The sequence below is a fragment of the Eupeodes corollae genome, chromosome 3 (assembly GCF_945859685.1).
Source record: "Eupeodes corollae chromosome 3, idEupCoro1.1, whole genome shotgun sequence".
Lineage (NCBI taxonomy): Eukaryota > Metazoa > Arthropoda > Insecta > Diptera > Syrphidae > Eupeodes > Eupeodes corollae.
This window is the reverse complement of record NC_079149.1, coordinates 54,180,450-54,199,464: the sequence shown is the minus strand read 5'-3', so window position 1 is coordinate 54,199,464 and position 19,015 is coordinate 54,180,450. Positions and strand designations below refer to the sequence as shown.

Below are 19,015 nucleotides of genomic sequence, written 5' to 3'. Positions count from 1 at the left end.
TAATAAGCCAAATCGTCATTTGAAGAACTTGTTAAAGTATGGAATCAAGCTGTTTTCCAAGTTTTTCGGGCGTTAAACCAATTTAGTGTTGTGTTTTTGTCTGGTTTTTAACAAAACAAAACAGTCGATTGGATTTTGTTATAACCTTTTCTAAGCATCAACATTTTATAAGATGGATTAAGTTTTATAATTTTTCAAGAAATTTTAATCAGAAATTAAATTTTCAGTAACAGTTTTGTTTTAAGTTGTTACAAGTTTGTTCGTTTAGTTTTTGTTTTAAATTTGACCGGATATCAAAAAAATTATTCTTTGATGAATAAGATTATCCTAGAGATAATATCATGTTTTGTTAACTTCCCATAGGAAGTTATTGTAATGGGTCCGATTTGTCAAATTAAAAATTTTGACATTTCTCGACGTTTCAAGGTCAATAGAGTCGAAATAAAAGATTTTTAGAAAGATGTCTGTGCGTGCGTGTGTACGTACGTTCGTACGTCCGTACGTTCGCGACGTTTTTTTCGTCGTCCATAGCTCAAGAACCAGAAGAGATATCGACTTCAAATAAATTTTGTTATACAGATAATAAGGCAGAAAGATGCAGAAAGGGCTCTCAAGAAAATTGAGTGGGTGGTTTTTTTACCATAGCAGTTTAAAAAAAAAGGTGAAAATTTTGGTTAACCCTAAATATCTTACGAACCAAAAACGCTAGAGACTTGAATTAAATTTTATATAATAAACTGTAGCGTGATCTCAAAGAAGTACAAAAACTGAAAAAAAAATTTGTCACCTCCTAAATTTAACGACTAACATATGATTTCATCTCCAAAACAATTTTGAGCAACGGAGAATAATGTTTTTGAAATCTAATAAAATTTTGAGAAAAATCAAATTGACAGTTTTTTTTTTTAAATAAAAATCTAAAAAAACATTACTCAAAGTTCGTAAAAATTAAATATCGATTCAAATATCTTTTCAAAAACTTAAAGTTTAGGTTTCAAGCTTATTTTATCTTATAAGAAATATTGTTTTCAACATTCTGAAAAATGTTGAGAAAAATCGAATTGACAGTTTTTTTACAAAAAATAAAAATCTAAAAAAAAATTAATAAAAGTTGGTAAAAATTGATTTTCGACTCAAATATCTTTTCAAAACTTTGAGATATTGGTTTCAATTTACTTTTATCTTTCAAAAAATATTGTTGTCAACATTCAGTAAAATTTTGAACAAAATCGAATTGACAGTTTTTTTTATAAAAAATTAAAAACCGAACAAAAATTAACAAAAGTTGGTAAAAAATGATTTCGACTCAAATATCTTTTAAAAACTTTGAGATATTGGCTTTAATTTACTTTTATCTTTCAAAAAATATTGTTGCCAACATTTAGTCATAGTTTAAAAAAATCGAACTGACAGTTTTTTTATAAAAAAATAAAAACCGAAAAAAAAATTAACAAAAGTTGGTAAAAAATGATTTCGACTCAAATATCTTTTAAAAACTTAAAGATAATAGCTTATAATTAATTTTTTCTTATAAGAAATATTGTTTTCAACATTAGGACAAATTTTGAGAAAAATCGAATTGACAGCTTTTTTACAAAACATAAAAACCTAAAAAAAAATGTAAAAAAGTTGGTAAAAATTGACTTTCGACTCAAATATCTCTTCAAAAATTTTAAATATTGGCTTCAAACTTATTTTATTTCACAAAAAATATTGTTTTCAATATTCAGTAATTTTTATATAAAAATCCAACAGTCCGTTTTTTCATAAAAAATAAAATCTACAAAAAATAGTACACAAATTTGGTAAAAATGCATACGAGTACATATAGACAAACTTTTAAGCAAGACAAATCGACAGACGGGATGGGAAGTTATCAGCGTGGGTCGCATCCCAGCCTCTTTTTTATAATATAATTGAGGTGACAAATATTTTTAATTATCAGTTCTTCTTCAATATTTAATTTTTAATTATTTATTTGCACTTCCCAATTTCTTACGATGATTGTCCGATTTCAGTCAAATTTGTACACCCTGTGCAGTTTGATCCAACTTGAAAGATAGGACAGCTTACATCTCAATTTATGATCGCATTATTAAATTATTGCAGGTTATTTGTCTATTGTTTGACAGTCATAATTATCTGGAATGAGTAAGTATTCTATAGATGGCGCATTGCTAAATTTCCAAAAGTTTTGCATAAGCTACAAGAACTATGCCAGATTTAACAAAACTTTTCGGACAGACTTTACCAGTTACACCTTGCTCTACTTTCACGGATGAGATTAACGCATCATTATTTTGAATGTGTTGAAAAGGAAAAAAAATAATTGATTCAGAGTATCTTTCCGGATATACAGAGTAATTGCTTGAATCACAACTGGCTCAGTCATAGGGCTATTTTGGCAGCCAAAAATGGTAATGTTGACGAAATTAACTTCCAATTACAACAGGTGTTATACCAGGCGATCTTGTGTCTGTCTTTTAAATCAATCGTGTACATTTTTTTATTGAATGTTTAAATTCACTAGTTATACGTGAAATACCACCAAATAATCTTCGATTAAATATTGGTTCACCTAATTATTATTTTTATGCTTAATTTGAATCCACACTACACAGCTACACGTTGTGTCGTCAAAAATAACAATGGAAATATTACTGAACCATTCAAACTGGAAAAGGAAAAAGTGGTCCTGTTGCCACACGTATTCCAGTGATTTCTTCAGATTCTACCATAATCTTCAGAAGGTTACAGTTTCCAATTCATTTAGCTTTTGCTATGTCTAGAAATAAGCCTCAAGGTCAAACAATGCCCATTTGTGGTTTAGATTTGGAAAGTCCATGTTTTTCTCATGGATAGCTATATTTTGCTTGTTCGCGTGTAGGAAAACCTATCGAACCTATTTGTGTTAGTGAACAAGTTAACCAAAAATATTTTACACTGATTATTGCTAAATTAAATTGAAATTAAAAGTATTTATTATTCAAAATAATACATATTATTGTTTAAGGATTTTAAACTATTCGATCATTTATAAGTTTAACTGCCGCAAGTTATGCACTAAAAACTTTGTAATAAACTCATTTGTTACAAAGTTCAACACGAATTTAAATTAAATTCCTTTGCATTGATTTTTCCTTTACATCAACTTTGGGAAAATCCTTCCCCTTCAAATCCCAAACCAGTAAATTTGTATAATAGCTTTCACATTTCCATCTTCGTTCTTAAATAATAATTCGATTGTAATAAGTAGAAAATCAGTCATGAATGTCTCCATGTTTTTTTACAAATGACATCTATTAAAAAAAGCATGATTGTGTCCATGTCTGATGTTCTCCTACCGCTCCCCTTAAATAGTGTACAAGAATGTAATATCACAAAAAACGTTAGCCACAGCAACGCTTAGTTCGGTCAGCTAGTATGTAATATAAGATTTATTTAATTCAATATTGGTATTAGTTTGTGAACAGTCTTATAAAAGAATGCAATATTTTGCATTCAATTTAAAGTTTGCATTTATTTGAGATTAAGACACGCAATTTTTCAATCACCAAGTGACCTTAAAAATAACTGCAATCATTTTTTCTCCAATCACTTGACTGGATTTAATTTATTGTAATCATTTGAGAACTCATGCATTCTTTGCATTCACTTGAAGTCTTTTCATTGTACTGTAAAATATTTATAAACGAAATATTACCAACAATATTTTGCACATGATGAAATAAGTTCGATTTCAATATTGGTTTTTGTTCCCGATATTTATAGTCGAAGACCAATTTTATTAACATATTGAAACTTAATTTAATACTCTTAATTCTTTATATAAACAAATCCATCTATTTATTTAATAATGAAATAACGAGAATCGAACATCAATTTTTCTCCAATTTCCAAAAAATTACTTACATATTTCCAAAACAAATATTTTTATAAATAAAGTACTGATCGCAGAAAAAAAAATTCTGTTTTAAAAAATTTAAGATTATGGCTTAATACTTATTTTGTCTTATAAAATATTATATTGTTTTCAACATTTTAAAAATTGTTGAGAAAAATCGAATTGACAGAACAATAAAAATCTAAAAAAAAAATTCTAAAATTTACTAAAAATTAATTTTTGCCTCAAATATCTTTTAAAAATTTTCAGAAATTGGCTTCAAATAAATATTGTTTTCAACATTTGGAAAATGTTGAGAAAATGTTGAGTTCTCTATATTTCGTAAGCAATAGAAGATATTGATTATATTCGTCGACAAAAGAAGATAATGATTTAAACAAACCTCGAAAACCTACAAACAAACTAAGCAAAACAAATCGACAGACGGGAAGGAAAGTTATCAGTGTGGGTCACTTCCAGCCTTTTTTCTTCCTATAGTACAATGAAAGAAAGAATTTTTGAAAGCGAGTTCGCACAAAAAGATAATGTACGAGTACACAGCATGAGCCTTTATAGGCAACATTAAAGTTCAAAAATGAAACGTAATGCACATTTTGTACATACATATATCAAACTGATATATTGTCAAATTGTTTTTTTTTTTTTCAAACTAGAATTTTGTAATAAAATGGCTGCATACATTTTAGGTCATTCCTAAGCCAAAGCAATCATTTTCTCTTTGACAAACGTATTAGTATTTGGGAAAAAACTAAACGCTTTTGGAACGGCTCCTTGAAATAACTCCCAAGAATTAACCCCCAAGACAATTTTTTTTACAATATAAATCCCCCAAATTCGTAAATAGAAAAAATTCCCAAAAAAAACATGAAATAAGTCCCCAAAAAATAATGAACTAAAGCCCCAAGAAGGACTTAAATATTATGAAACTTTCAAAAATAGACCTTATTGCACTTTACACAAGCCAAAAACGCCAATTTTTAAAAGTTTGTAATATTGCACCTTGACAAAGTGAAATAAGGCCAAATTATGTTGAGAACTAAGACCACCTTGCCTTACTAAAGGGAAAAACCGAAAGTGCTTTCAGTAAGTTAAGCCTCCTCGAACATAACATAATCCTAGAGAATCTTAAAAAAAAAATCATGCAAATCGATTAAAGCATTTAAGCTCTACATTAAATTAAAGCCAAAACATTTTTTTTGGACTTCTCCATATCTGTATTTTGTATTTTAATTAAATCCTTGAACCTTTTTTCGCACAAAACCGATACACATAGATGCGATATTGATACTAGTGGTTAGATCTATAGGTTTCCGGTGTTTTTTGTTCCCAAGTAATGACTGCATGGCCTCGGATTTGTTAGCTAAGACTTTATTACTAAGTGTTTTCACATGAAAAGTACAATATACTATTTTTCCCGAAATAGAAATGTAGGTTGTGATAGTGTTGGAAGCGGATGAATCATCCTTTGTCTTACTGTATTCTTTTTTTATTTGAAATACAAAAAAAAAAACAATATACCAGTAGGATGATTTGCAGCAGCAAAATTACCCAAGCGGATAATGAAGGCACAAAGTGTAATATTTAAGTGAAAAACCCAAAAGTCAAAAAGATGCACATTCATGAACAATAATGTAGGGCAATAATAATTATAATGTTTTAGAGAGGAGTTTATGGCTGAACAAAAACGTTGCAATAAAAAGGAAGTTTACTGGTAATGTAATTTTTTGCAATGCAGAATTACAACTAAACTGGGTTCTTAATTATTTTTAATTGGCTCGATTTCTTTATAGCTGAATTTCTCGAATTCATTACATTTATTCTTCAAAATTTGCCGGGTCGATAACTTTGATGTTATCTCGAGGATTTTTCTTTTGAAGTTTGTCAAATTCAGTTTAGTTTTTCGATGAGTACAAAATTTACAAAAACTTTTAACAAAACTATCTTAAATTCTTTTCAAAAACGGCAGTTTAAAAACAATGTAAAAAGGCGTTTACTCTCTTATTTTATTCTTTCTATGTATAATATTGCCTTCATATTTTCCCGTTTCTGAAAACTGCACTGGTTTGAACAAAAACTCCAAAGAAAATAATGACGAAAAATGCACACGGTCTAAAATTATTAACATTTGTTGACTTTAATTTTACTAAGAGTTAGATTGACTACACATATAATTATTAGTTTATTAAAATTACCTTTATTTACTTAAATAGAAATTAATAGAACAATTTAATATTTTTGGTTCATTTCCTCATCACTACGATAATTTAGTAACTAATGTCAAAAACCATCATAATTTAACATGAGTTCAATTTTCGAAAATTAATTCAATCGATGAACTTCCACATCATTTACTTATAGCATCACTCTTAACGAGTTGGCCATATAATACGTATATATATACAACTAAACTCTATAAGGATATTCTCCCTTCCTTAGCCTCATAAAATTTCTTGGAAAATGAAACACATAAACATTTCCTTTATCTTCAATCAGAGTTGTACATTTGCTTTTTCATTGGAAATAATTACATATTTTACTTTGACCATATTTACTATTCGTATTCGTATAGTTCGGGATAGAAAACTCATGATAATGTTTAAAAAACAATATTTTTTTTCAATAAATTCGAACTTCATCTATCGTTTCATGTGCACCCTTAACGCCTTATTGAAGGGGAAATAAAATGGCGCGTGAAAACAAATTGTAAACAACTTATCATTTTATATTATATATTGTTTTTCGATGAGTTTTGTTAAGTTATACTTTAAACAATAAAATCTACCTCGACAAAAAAACATAAAATGTGAAAAAATTGGAATGAAAATGGTAAAAGGGTATTTTGCCAGACAGAAGCCAATATCAGCAGATTGCTTAGACAAAATTTTTGCACAATCTTCGTTTTACTTCCTCTTAATCATGAGAATCAACAAGAGCGAATGGTTGCAAAAATTGCATCCCATAAACGATTACAGATAAATCGATAATTTTTGTTTATCATGGAGCATAACATTTTAGAATTTGGTCGACAAGCAAGACGTTTTCGTTAAATGTGTCAGATCGTGAGTTTTTAATAAGGGCGGATTGATGTACACATCTGCTGGCAGCCATTTTGTTCCTTTTACATTCCATCAAAACATCTTTTTGATCAGTAACTAAAGATAAATCAACATTGCAACTTACACATGATAAAACTTTATTATTAAATTTGGTGTTCTCTAGTAGCAACATGAGCACTTGAGTCATTTTTATGGGATAGATGGTCGTCCTTTTAAGTCGAATAGTCCATCAGCGTACACTTATACTTCAGCGAAACGTAAGACTTACAGAAAATATCGCCTCTGCTCGTAATAGTGTGCAGCAGAACAGACCCTAGCATGGCAGTCTTGAGTCGTGATTTGGGGCTGCACCCAAATAAAATTCAATTGACCCAGTTTTGATAGGTAACTCATCTTTAGCGAGTGGGATGACTTTTAGATGCATGGGTACGTGAAGAAGCAAAATTTCCGGATTTAGGATTTGAGTGCCAATACATCCAAATAAAGGGCTAGAGGTGTCATCAGTCCATAGTTTCTCGAAAGTAATTCTGGCCAGTCCATTACCGTCAATGGCGATCACTATAGACCGATGATTACCAACTTCTTGTAGCCTGAATTGGATGATATGGGCACCGAGTTCATATGGTTTCAGCAGGATGTTGCTTCGTCCCTAAGTTTAGGTGAATGAACCGCATCATCTTCACGATTTTGTTTTAAATTTGCTAAAAATGAAAAAAATACTGAACAATTTATAAAAGTCGCCATAGCCTCCAAGTTCAGAGTCTCTGGTTTGAAAGATTGAACAAAGGCTTATACTTAATTTCAGCTTTAACTTTATAACGATGAATTTCTCAACAAAATTCTAAAATAAATTGGAACTTCGTTTTAATAATATTTATAAGTCGATCATTCCTTCACATCTTATCATATAAGTTTTAGTAATTTTTGATCTAGGTTGAATGGAACTGAATTCTAACGTATTGTTTGCTATTATAGTAGCAACTCTGACATTTTTCGGACAGTAATAAAAACACCTGTCGTTGGAGGGGAGATTTACATACATATTTAAAAATTTGGTTTTGATATTCTCAATTATTTCGAAATAAAAATTATGTTTTCGTGTACTATAAGATTTCTTTTAAGATGAGTGTTATTTTAAATTCTTCTTTTTTGATAAATGTACGCCTGTACTTAAATAAAGGTCAAATTCAAGTTTCGATATAATTTTTTTAACTGTTTCTTGAAAACGTGAACCGTTCATTCAGATATTAATGTCCTGCGAATTAAATGTATTGAAAAGTTTCAAGAGTGTATTAAGCCGATTTAGGCAAACGATTTAAATGCATATGTATTTAATTTTTACATTTATGATTCTATGACTGCCAGCGTTAAATAGTAGTGGAAATATAAAAAAAAATCAAATTTAATGAAACATAAGGAAAAAGGCTTGTTTATTATAATCAAAATTATCAAAAAATATATTCTATTAAAATTGTGTTTGACATTTAAAGTGTGTAGTGTATTTTTATAATTTGTGAACACACAGAAACAACTTGTCTTTTGCAACTCTATTTGCCAGACTATGAATCAAATGCTAAGGCATAAATCATTGCATGCACTAAAGGACACATTAAAAGGATAAGAAAGCTGTCGTTAAAGTTTTATGATGATTCACCCTTTCAATACCATCAACTCAGCTTTCTTATGACATCAAGAAATTGACATTTTATACCACTAGTAAAATGATCTTAGCTAAGAATAACGAATGAACCAGAAGTAGCTGATTCCATATATATTATATAACCTAGAACATCGGTATTACCAAGCCCTAGCTAGGTACCTAACCTAATACATTGTATCATCTCTCTGCGACGACGACAGGAGCTGTAATGTTTGTTAGTGTCGTGATTCTTTTAGTTTGTCCGCAACAGACATTCAAGATGATTTCAGACTTCGTTTTGTTTGAAATAGCTATGCATGTATTGTATATGTACATACATCTAGATCCTTTAAGAACTCAGTAAGGCATGAAACTAGCAAACGGATGGGCAAGATGATTGTGTAGTAGATGTGGGCAGTATAACTATTTATGAGATCATTCAATTTAAAAGAATTCTGGTATTGCTGATTTCTGATAAAAATGCCAATCTTGTTAACACTCCTTCCTTTTGCGAGGTGAAGGCAAACGAAAATGCTTACAACATATTATCCAATAAACATTAATTACAAAACCAAGTTCTGCACTAGACATTTGTCATTTGTATTTCATTCTTGTGAAAGCTTTTTCTATTTTATTCTGTGGAATTTTAGCTGTCTTTGCCTTTTGTCGTAAGCTCTTGAGATCTTTTATAAAAAGGAACACAACGCGCCATTATTTACAATGCTTAGCTGACAATAAGCAGCATTCAAGTGTGAATAATTTCATTTAGTTGAATGGATTTTTTTTATGGCGAAGTTAATGCCTGTAGAAGTGCAAGTGTGTGTTGGAAAATGCATCTTTCCCAACGATTGTCTGCCACTTTGCACACACAGTAAAATGAAAATGGATTTTCTCTTAAGGAAAGTGGACTTTCTCGATGGCAAACAATGTAGGACGTTGCGCATTAAATAATATCGAAGCAAAGAGAAAAGAAAAAGAAAACAAATTGCATATACTTCTAGATCTAATTTATGTTAGCGTCTTTATTATAGGTCAAGATTTAAACACCTACTCTATTTGGTGACTTTACAAGTGTATGAAAAATAGCTTTTTGATGGGTTGTTGTTTCTTAAATAAAAATAAATAAATAGTTTTTAGCTTAAAGCTATTAAATTTGCTTTTTTATTTTATTGGTATAACAATGTAATGTTTTTTGTTTAGTAGAAGCTTATATTTACGTCAATACTTTAAGTTAACACGAGCAGGCATTGACCCAGCATATAAAATGCCAACGAAGCACACGAGCTTCCGTCGAATAAAGTCAATGCGTTCCCACCGGGAAATCCGATTCCAGGTGAATGTTCGAGGTTGCATGGGAACTTCAATTGCAATATTAGAACTTGAATTGCAATATCAGCACTTAATATTATATTGATTAAGCTTGATAGAGAATTATATTCATTTTGGCATTCATTCTTAAAGTTACCGCAGAACAATAAAGTGCAACTTATATTCCTATTGAAATTCTCTTGTTTTATTTCCGAGCAGTTGGGCTCGAAGAAAATATTTTTTTAATAATAACCGTGGTTAAATCCTTTACTGGCGCCCGAGCAGGGACCCAACCGTCCCGTTTACAAAAACAAATATCTCTTACTCTCGAAATTATCCAATAAAAGAACTAATCTTTTTAAAGAAAAATTTTAACATTCATAACCAGAACAAATAAAATCATCAATATCTATTTAAACAAAAGATACTATAATTATAATTCCGTGTTAAATCAAGTTAAATCAAAGTGAATGGGATTTGATCTAAAGGACAATTTTTTACATTTATCACCAGAACAAATAAAATCATCAATAACTATTTAAACAAAACATACGGTAATTATAATTCCGTGTCAAAACAAGTTAAATCAAAGTGAATGTGATTTGATCTATAAAAAAGTAATTTTTATCACAAAATCGATTATGAAAATATAAAGCTGTTACCTTGATGTGCTAGAATATTTAATACGAGAATATACATATTTATAAAACGTTTAACCTGTGCTGTAATAATTAAAAATCAACTTTAAACCAAGGAAAAGATGCTGTAATTTTGTTGCTGGAATATTTAAGAATCAACTAACCAAGAAAGAGAAGCTGTAATTTTGTTGTGCTGGAATATTTAAAAATCAACTTTAAAACCAAGGAAAGGATGCTGTCGTTTTTTATGTAAGAATATTAAAACAAACAAAATTTAAATAAAAAAAAAAAACACATACTTATATATTCATATACTATATATTTAACTATAATTTTACAAATTTTCTAAAAAAACAAATTACAAAATTTCTTAAGAAATATATACCTACATATATAATATAAACCAAAGTTGTACAAGGGGAAGAGAAGATTTTAAAATAATAAAAAAAAAATAATAATATATAGTATTTTGATTACGATACAAATATCGCTTTTGGGGGAACTACTCTATTGAATTAGAATAATGGAAGAACTTCAAGTATCCATCACCCATCTTACAGGGGCAATGAACACTGTTCTTGACCAATTGAAAGGGTTCGAAACTAGGATTGTTGTTTTAGAACAGGTAGGCACACAAGAAACAATACAAAAAATACTAGAACAGTTAGGTTCTATTAAGGATAAAATAAAATCAGTTGAGGAAAATACACCTAGCGTCGTCGCTAGCTGTACTCAACCCGACTTGACCGTCGAGCCACTCCGTGGACCAAGCAATGAGAACGAGCTTAGAGAAATCTCTAAGCTCCCTGACCCAGTCAAAGAAATACAAGTTTTTGACGGTAATCCCGTTCAATATGTATCATGGGTGCATTGCGTGGAAACCGTGCTGAAGGACTACGAGATTGTTCGTAGTAAGCCTCTATACAGGGCCATCCTTCAGCATATACGCCAAAAAATTCGCGGTAAGGCTGACTCGGCCCTGGTGTCGTATAACGTCTTCGACAACGACTGGACGGAAATAAAAAAAATCCTTTCCCTCCATTACGCGGATAAAAGGGATATACGTACCCTTGAGCATCAGTTAAACCAACTGAAACAAGGCAGTCTGAGAATTGATGATTTCTACGCGAACGTAAATCATCAATTCTCGCTCATAATTAATAAAATTCGCACTGATACCTACTCGGTGGAGACTGCCAATGCTCTTATTGGGACGTACCGCGACAGGGCCCTAGATGTGTTCGTCAGGGGTCTTAGCGGAGATTTATCGAGACTTCTGATGATACAGAAGCCGAAATCTCTCCCGGAAGCCTACACTACGTGTCTCGATATGCAAAACATTAATCTGAGAAATAGTTCAGTGCATGTCCAGGCGCCTAACACCGTTTCTGCTCCAGTATCTTATGACTTTGGTGTGGAGAAGAAACCTTCACTGCCAACAAGAAACTTAAATAGATATCCTAACAGATTCGGTAACGGTAGGGGTGGATCTGCACAATTCACATTGGGGCCAAGCTATAACTCCAAATATTATCAACACCCAACAGGACCAAAGCCCCCAGTTAAAATGGAACTGGGGTCGGAACAAACAAGAAATGTCGATTATATGAATCGGCCCAGTAGCAGCAATCCATTTAAACGAGGAAGCAGTTCCGAAGGCTACCAGCGGAAGCAACAGCGTCTCAACCATATGGTTGCGGGCGCACCTGAAGCTGTAGAAGAATCAAGCTGTTCGAATACAACAACCCCCGCTGAGGAAAATTTTATGACAGAAGCCTCGTTTCCAGCGTACCATATATAGAGTATGGTACGCGGGACGGGAAAATTCTACACTTCCTTGTCGATACGGGTGCAAATAAAAATTTTATTAGACCAAACTTAGTACCTGTACCCCATCCTGTCAAAAACCCTTTTCATATCAGTAGTCCTGCGGGAAAGATCTTGGTAAAAAACAAAATCTCCGGTAAATTCTTTGCCTTTGTTGGCTGCGATTTAGAAGTAACCTTCTTTATCCTCCCAACTTTACAATCATTCGATGGAATAATCGGCGACGATACCCTTAAAGACCTTCGAGCGATTATAGATAGAGACAAAAATGAACTAATAATCAATTCAAAGATAAAAATCCCTCTAAAAAACAAAACTTCAGACATGGTCAATAATTTGACCATACTTAACAAAAGCGTGCCCGAATCATTTAAATTAAAACTTGAATCTATATGTACAAAATTTGAAGACCTTTTCGGTCCTGTTAAAAACGAGAAGATAAGAACAAATGTGAGAGCCGAAATTCGTACAAGTGTAGACGAACCAATTTATACTAAAAGTTATCCCTATCCTGCCGGTATGAGAGAAGAGGTGGAAAAGCAAATAAACGAACTCCTGGCCGAAAAAATTATTCGACCCTCCAAAAGTCCCTATAATTCTCCTATTTGGGTTGTGCCGAAGAAGGACAAACCAAACGGAGAAAAACAATACAGAATGGTGATAGATTTCAAACGCCTCAATGCCGTCACTGTTTCAGATACTTATCCTATCCCTGATATAAACAACACACTTGCCAGTCTTGGTGATGCTAAGTTTTTCACCACTTTAGACCTCACCTCGGGATTCCATCAGATTGCTATGCATGAGAAAGATATCCCTAAAACCGCCTTCTCCACGATGAATGGCAAGTTCGAGTTCCTTAGGCTACCATTCGGACTGAAAAATGCTCCAGCCATTTTTCAACGTATGATAGACGACGTTCTAAAGGAGCTGATTGGGAAGATCTGTTACGTCTACATTGACGATATTATTATTTACAGCAAGACGATGGAAGACCATCTTAAGGATATAGAGACCATCTTCTCAAAACTCCACGAAGCTGGTCTTAAGGTTAACTTGGAAAAGACTCATTTTCTAAACGATAGTGTTGAATTTTTAGGATTCTTGGTGACATCAGACGGCATCCTTCCTAACCCAGATAAAGTAAGGGCTATCGAAGCTATCCTTCCACCAAATACACTGAAGGAACTGAAGAGCTTTCTTGGCCTTACGTCTTACTATAGACGATTTATTCGAGACTACGCCAAAATTGCTAAACCTCTAACGAATATGACTCGTGGAGAACTATCACAAGTAAAAGCCAACCAATCCAAGAAAGTTGCCATTGAACTTAATGACGAAGGATTAAAAGCATTCCAAGTTTTAAAAAAACTTCTCACCTCAGCAGAAGTGTTAGCCTTCCCTGACTTCGACAAACCCTTTAATTTGACGACAGACGCCTCCGACTATGCTATTGGCGCCGTGGTGAACCTGGTAAGGATAGGCCAATTTCATTCATTTCTCGTTCGCTTAGTAGAACAGAAGAGGGCTATGCAACAAACGAGAAAGAGCTTCGTGCCATAGTTTGGGCACTGGACAATTTGAGGAATTACCTATACGGAGCTAAGAAGATCAGGATATACACTGATCACCAACCCCTGACCTACACCCTTAGTAACAGAAACTATAATGCGAAGCTCAAACGTTGGAAGGCCAGAATCGAGGAATATAACTACGAGTTGATTTACACACCTGGTAAATCAAACTTTGTGGCTGATGCTCTCTCGAGGCTTCCAACGCAAGTGAATAACCTTTCAAGTTCAAGCTCCTCTTCTTCTCGAACAGACACAGCTAACACACATACAAGTACAGAAACGGCATACGAGGGACAAAGTGACGTGACAGACAACATACTGACTGCAACTGCTGACGAAGGATTGCGTGAACTATCTCTATCTGAAACCGAAGAATCTTGTACCATGCATAGTGCTAACCAAGATGGTACAGATCTAATACCACATGTTGAAGTTCCACTTAATGTTTTTAGAAACCAGCTAGTTTTCAAAATCGCCCGCCTTGACATGTGTTCCCAAGAGGAACCACACCCTGGATTCTATCGCTATTACATCTCCTTTAAGAAATTAGATGAAGATAAATTAAGGGAGGCGTTAAGAGAAAATCTCAATCCAAATGTTATCAATGGTATAAAAATTCCCGAGGAATACCTCTGGATGTTACAAAATATATACCTAGAAAACTTTGAAAAATACAAAATAAGAGTAACACAAAGGCTAGTCGAAGACGTCGCTAACGAGGAGCGAAGGTTTTCTATAATTGAAAACGAGCACCGAAGGGCTCACCGAGCTCCACGGGAAAATAAGGAACAAATATTAGAAAAATATTATTTTCCCCAAATGATGGCGAGCATAAGGAAGTATGCTGCCTCGTGTGACATTTGCAACCGCAACAAGTACGATAGGCATCCAAATAACCCCGAATTGCAACCAACTCCTGTTCCAAGATATCCATGTGAAATAATTCATATGGATATAATGGAAATTCAGGATACAAAATTTATTACGGTTGTAGACAAGTTTTCAAAATTTTCAAAATTTTTTTATCTTAAAGATAGGTCCGCAATTACCATTAGGTCAAAGATCATAAAAATGGTACACTTTTTTACAGCTCCTCTCACTCTTGTCGCTGACAATGAGAAAGGGTTCCTTAGCCCTATTGTCCTTAATTTATTAAAAAATCTGGGAATACAACTGTATCTCACCCCATCACACAGAAGCGAGGTTAACGGCCAAATAGAATGGGTACATTCCACGGTTCTAGAAATATACAGGTGCCTCAGAGAGGAGTATAAGGATCTGAGTGTCAAAGAACTCGTGTACGTGGCCGTTGATCGCTATAATAACACCATACACTCTGTGACAAATAAGAAACCATCAGATGTATTCTTTAATAGGTCACAGAGGATTAACTATCAAAGCCTTTTAAACATACGTCAAAAGATTAATAACGACCTTAGGGGAATTATTAGGAAAAATATGGATGCTAGGAATGCTAGAAGAAATCTGAAGAGAGTGGTTCCCAAAAAGTATAAAAGAGGTGAAGTCGTTTATGTGGCTACAAAAGGCATTAAAAGTAAAAACAAGCCTTTATATAGAAAAGAAATTGTAGCCAAAGACAACAAGGTTACTGTAACGACAGAAAGTGGAAAAAAATCCATAAAGCTCACCTCAAAAACATTCGGTAAATAAAAAAAAAATTGATCTTCTTTGACCCCTTAAAAAAAAAAAAAAAAAAAAAAAAAAAAAAAAAAAAAGAAGAGTGGGCCCAGGCCTTGTATGAAAAATTAACAAATAAAAAAAACAAAATGTTCAAATATGCCTAGGAGTTAGCCTCACGAAACAAGGGGCCGGTTCACTAAAAAATTACTTAAACGTAATAATGGTGGTGTTGGCCCTCGTACCCTAGTAGGCTGTTTGAAAATTTAACCTTACAAGCCAAAGCGGAACAATACGAACCTTCCGATCCAGTGACTACCCCGAAAATTTAATGGAGAGCTAACTCATCAGGCGTCATAAATATGAAAAATCATTTATCATTACAAAAAGAAAGAAACTAATGTAAACAGAGTACAACATTAATTGAATTACAAAATTGTAATAAGACAATAATTGATTTGCATACGTGCAATTGTACATTCGTATACGTACAAAAATATATACTAAATTTATATTCTATAAATTAGATTTTAAGAAATTTTATAAAACTGTGCTTAATAAATATTGATTACATATACATTACAGATTAGTAGTTCTTTTCACTCCCATGCAGACCTTGCATATATTCGCTTACGAATCACCGGTGGTAACGATTAAAGAGACAAACGCCTGGATAGCAAACGGAGTTTTTAAACTCATACATGTAATCGACTTGAACAAATACGACACACTTGTACAGGAAACCGAACGACTTACGTTTAAACATTTAAAGGACGAAGAAATGCGGCATATTCTGAACTATCACATAACTCAGGTCAAACAAAGGATAAATGAATTAAGAGACACGAAAACGAGGCAGGTTAGGTCAGTGAATTGAATAGGAACTGCCTGGAAATGGATAGGTGGTTCTCCAGACGCAACTGACTGGGACAATCTTTTAAAAGAACAGACAAAGATCACAGAAAACAATAACCGACAATACGTTATCAACAGGAAATTGTTTGATAAGACTCAGGAAGTAACGGAGAAACTTAATAAACTAATCGAACGCTATAATAACGCTATTGAAAAAACAGAGACAGACAAACTCAGACATGACTTACTCGATAAGATACTTATTTTAAAAGAAGGAGTTAATGAGATAATAAGAGCCTGTCAAATGGCCAAGAACGGTATCGTCAATAGCAATCTTTTGGACTCAGAAGAAATTAATACCATAGTGAACGAACTCGAAACTCTACCTTACCAAAATGTTGTAGAAGCTGTCGAATACGGACGACCTTCTGTATATTGTAATGGTACATTGCTCCTTTACGTACTATCTATACCGAAAATTGACCCTAAGGTTCACCACCTAATCACCGTTCATGCAGCGATTAGAAACAACAAACAAGTTGACTTAGACTACTCCAGACTATTACTAAGCCATGACGCAACTTACGGATTAAATGAAGATTGTGATAACATAGGTAACACCTCGGTGTGTAACGAAAACATACTTAAAAAACTCCCAGAAAACTCTTGCATTTCTAGACTTCTTAAGGGTGGAAATGCATTATGCAACTACAAAACGACAAACGAAGAAATCATAGAAATGATCGGAGAAAATACAGTTTTCCTTACGAATTTTAATGGCTCTATTTTAAATAAAAACTCCTCTATTCCTTTAGAAGGTACCTACCTGATCCAGCTAGACAACGAGATGGTTCAAATAAAGGATAAGACGTATAACAGTAAGTCAGTTTTGAGTCCCCAAGCGCTTCCACCTGTCCTGGCAAACATAACAATCGACAGGATCAAACCAAATTTGGAATACGTGCATGATCTCAGCACCAAAAATATAGAACTAATTAATAACGTTAAAAAGAATCTTAACTCTTTTATGTTTACAGAAATCTGCTTACTCCTAACAGTCGTAGCTATCATCTTTCTACTCTGGAAAAAAATCTATGGGAAAGCTAACATCCCGGAGCTTCGCTTGTCGTTCCGTGGAAAACCAATACCAGCACTTCGACCTACCCTAGGGACCAATGACATCAAGGAAACAAAAGGTTGCTGCCCTCAATGTTCAACGGATGATCTGCGGGACGCAGATATTTGAAGGGGCGGCAGTTAACACGAGCAGGCATTGACCCAGCATATAAAATGCCAACGAAGCACACGAGCTTCCGTCGAATAAAGTCAATGCGTTCCCACCGGGAAATCCGATTCCAGGTGAATGTTCGAGGTTGCATGGGAACTTCAATTGCAATATTAGAACTTGAATTGCAATATCAGCACTTAATATTATATTGATTAAGCTTGATAGAGAATTATATTCATTTTGGCATTCATTCTTAAAGTTACCGCAGAACAATAAAGTGCAACTTATATTCCTATTGAAATTCTCTTGTTTTATTTCCGAGCAGTTGGGCTCGAAGAAAATATTTTTTTAATAATAACCGTGGTTAAATCCTTTACTTTTATGATATTGTTTAAAAACAATTATTGTTTGCTTATCGAGGTACACCTTTTCTTCAAATTATCTCAAAGAAAGAAGTCCTACGTTGTCACATAACATGATCTTGCGGTCAATTGACATCACGATCAAAACGTGAGATAACACAGATATTGAATTTGTCGCGCAAAAGAGCCTTTTTTTATTAGCAGTGTGGCAAGTGGCACCTTCCTGTTAAAACCAAATATTATCCACGTCTATATCTAGCTGACTGGCCTCATTTAGGAAAATATACGGACCGATGATGCCGCCAGCCCTAAATCGCACCAAACAGCCAATGTTTGTGAGTGCATTGGTTTTTCGTCAATCACTCTTGGATTATCATTTGCCCAAATGAGGCAATTCTGGCAATTGACGAATCCACTGATTTGACATCACTGACAATATTTTTTTCGAAAATTGACCATCAACTGTTGCCATTTCGTGCCACCATCCTAATCATTGACGACACTTGAAGTAGTCAAGAGTTCTTCAGTCAATTGCAAACGTGCAACGCAAGTTTTTAAGCATAATATTCATCAACAACAAGGATCAGGTGGTGCGCACAAATGGAAGGTTACCTCACGCAACTTGGAGCCCGAAACTGGAGACATCGAGCTAGATGTTGGGTACGGCCCTAGTTCACACAGAACTGTAGCGCCACCTTAAGTAAGTAAGTAAGCTTTATTTTAATTTCATATTAGAAGGACCAGGATGTAAAGTTAATTGTCTGAAGATAAGAAAGGGGAAGAACATGTGTGTTTAAATTGTAAAGTAATCGCCTGTTGGTTGTGTAGTTAGGCAGGTGTCCAAAACGAATAAAGAATAGTTCATTAGTGCGCTCAGCCATGTTTATGATGATAATGAAGGAGTGTTATTAGTAGGTAGAAGGTACTTACTACAGTCCAATCACATTCCTTCTTTGCTACACATTTTTAGGGCAAACATGGAGTTA

The 19,015-nt window shown here is 33.3% G+C and overlaps 2 protein-coding genes across 3 annotated transcripts in view; one reads left to right on the top strand and one right to left on the bottom strand.

The window, feature by feature from the left end:
* LOC129951932 (uncharacterized) overlaps window positions 1-19,015 on the bottom strand; it is a 151,735-nt gene that overhangs the window by 113,606 nt on the left and 19,114 nt on the right. The gene's annotated exons all lie outside the window — the stretch shown is intronic.
* Window positions 15,163-18,041, top strand: LOC129951933 (uncharacterized). The gene is made up of 2 exons (XM_056064301.1): window positions 15,163-17,317; window positions 17,477-18,041. The coding sequence occupies exons 1-2, from the start codon at window positions 16,744-16,746 to the stop codon at window positions 17,683-17,685; spliced, it is 783 nt and encodes a 260-aa protein (XP_055920276.1). The 5' UTR covers window positions 15,163-16,743; the 3' UTR covers window positions 17,686-18,041.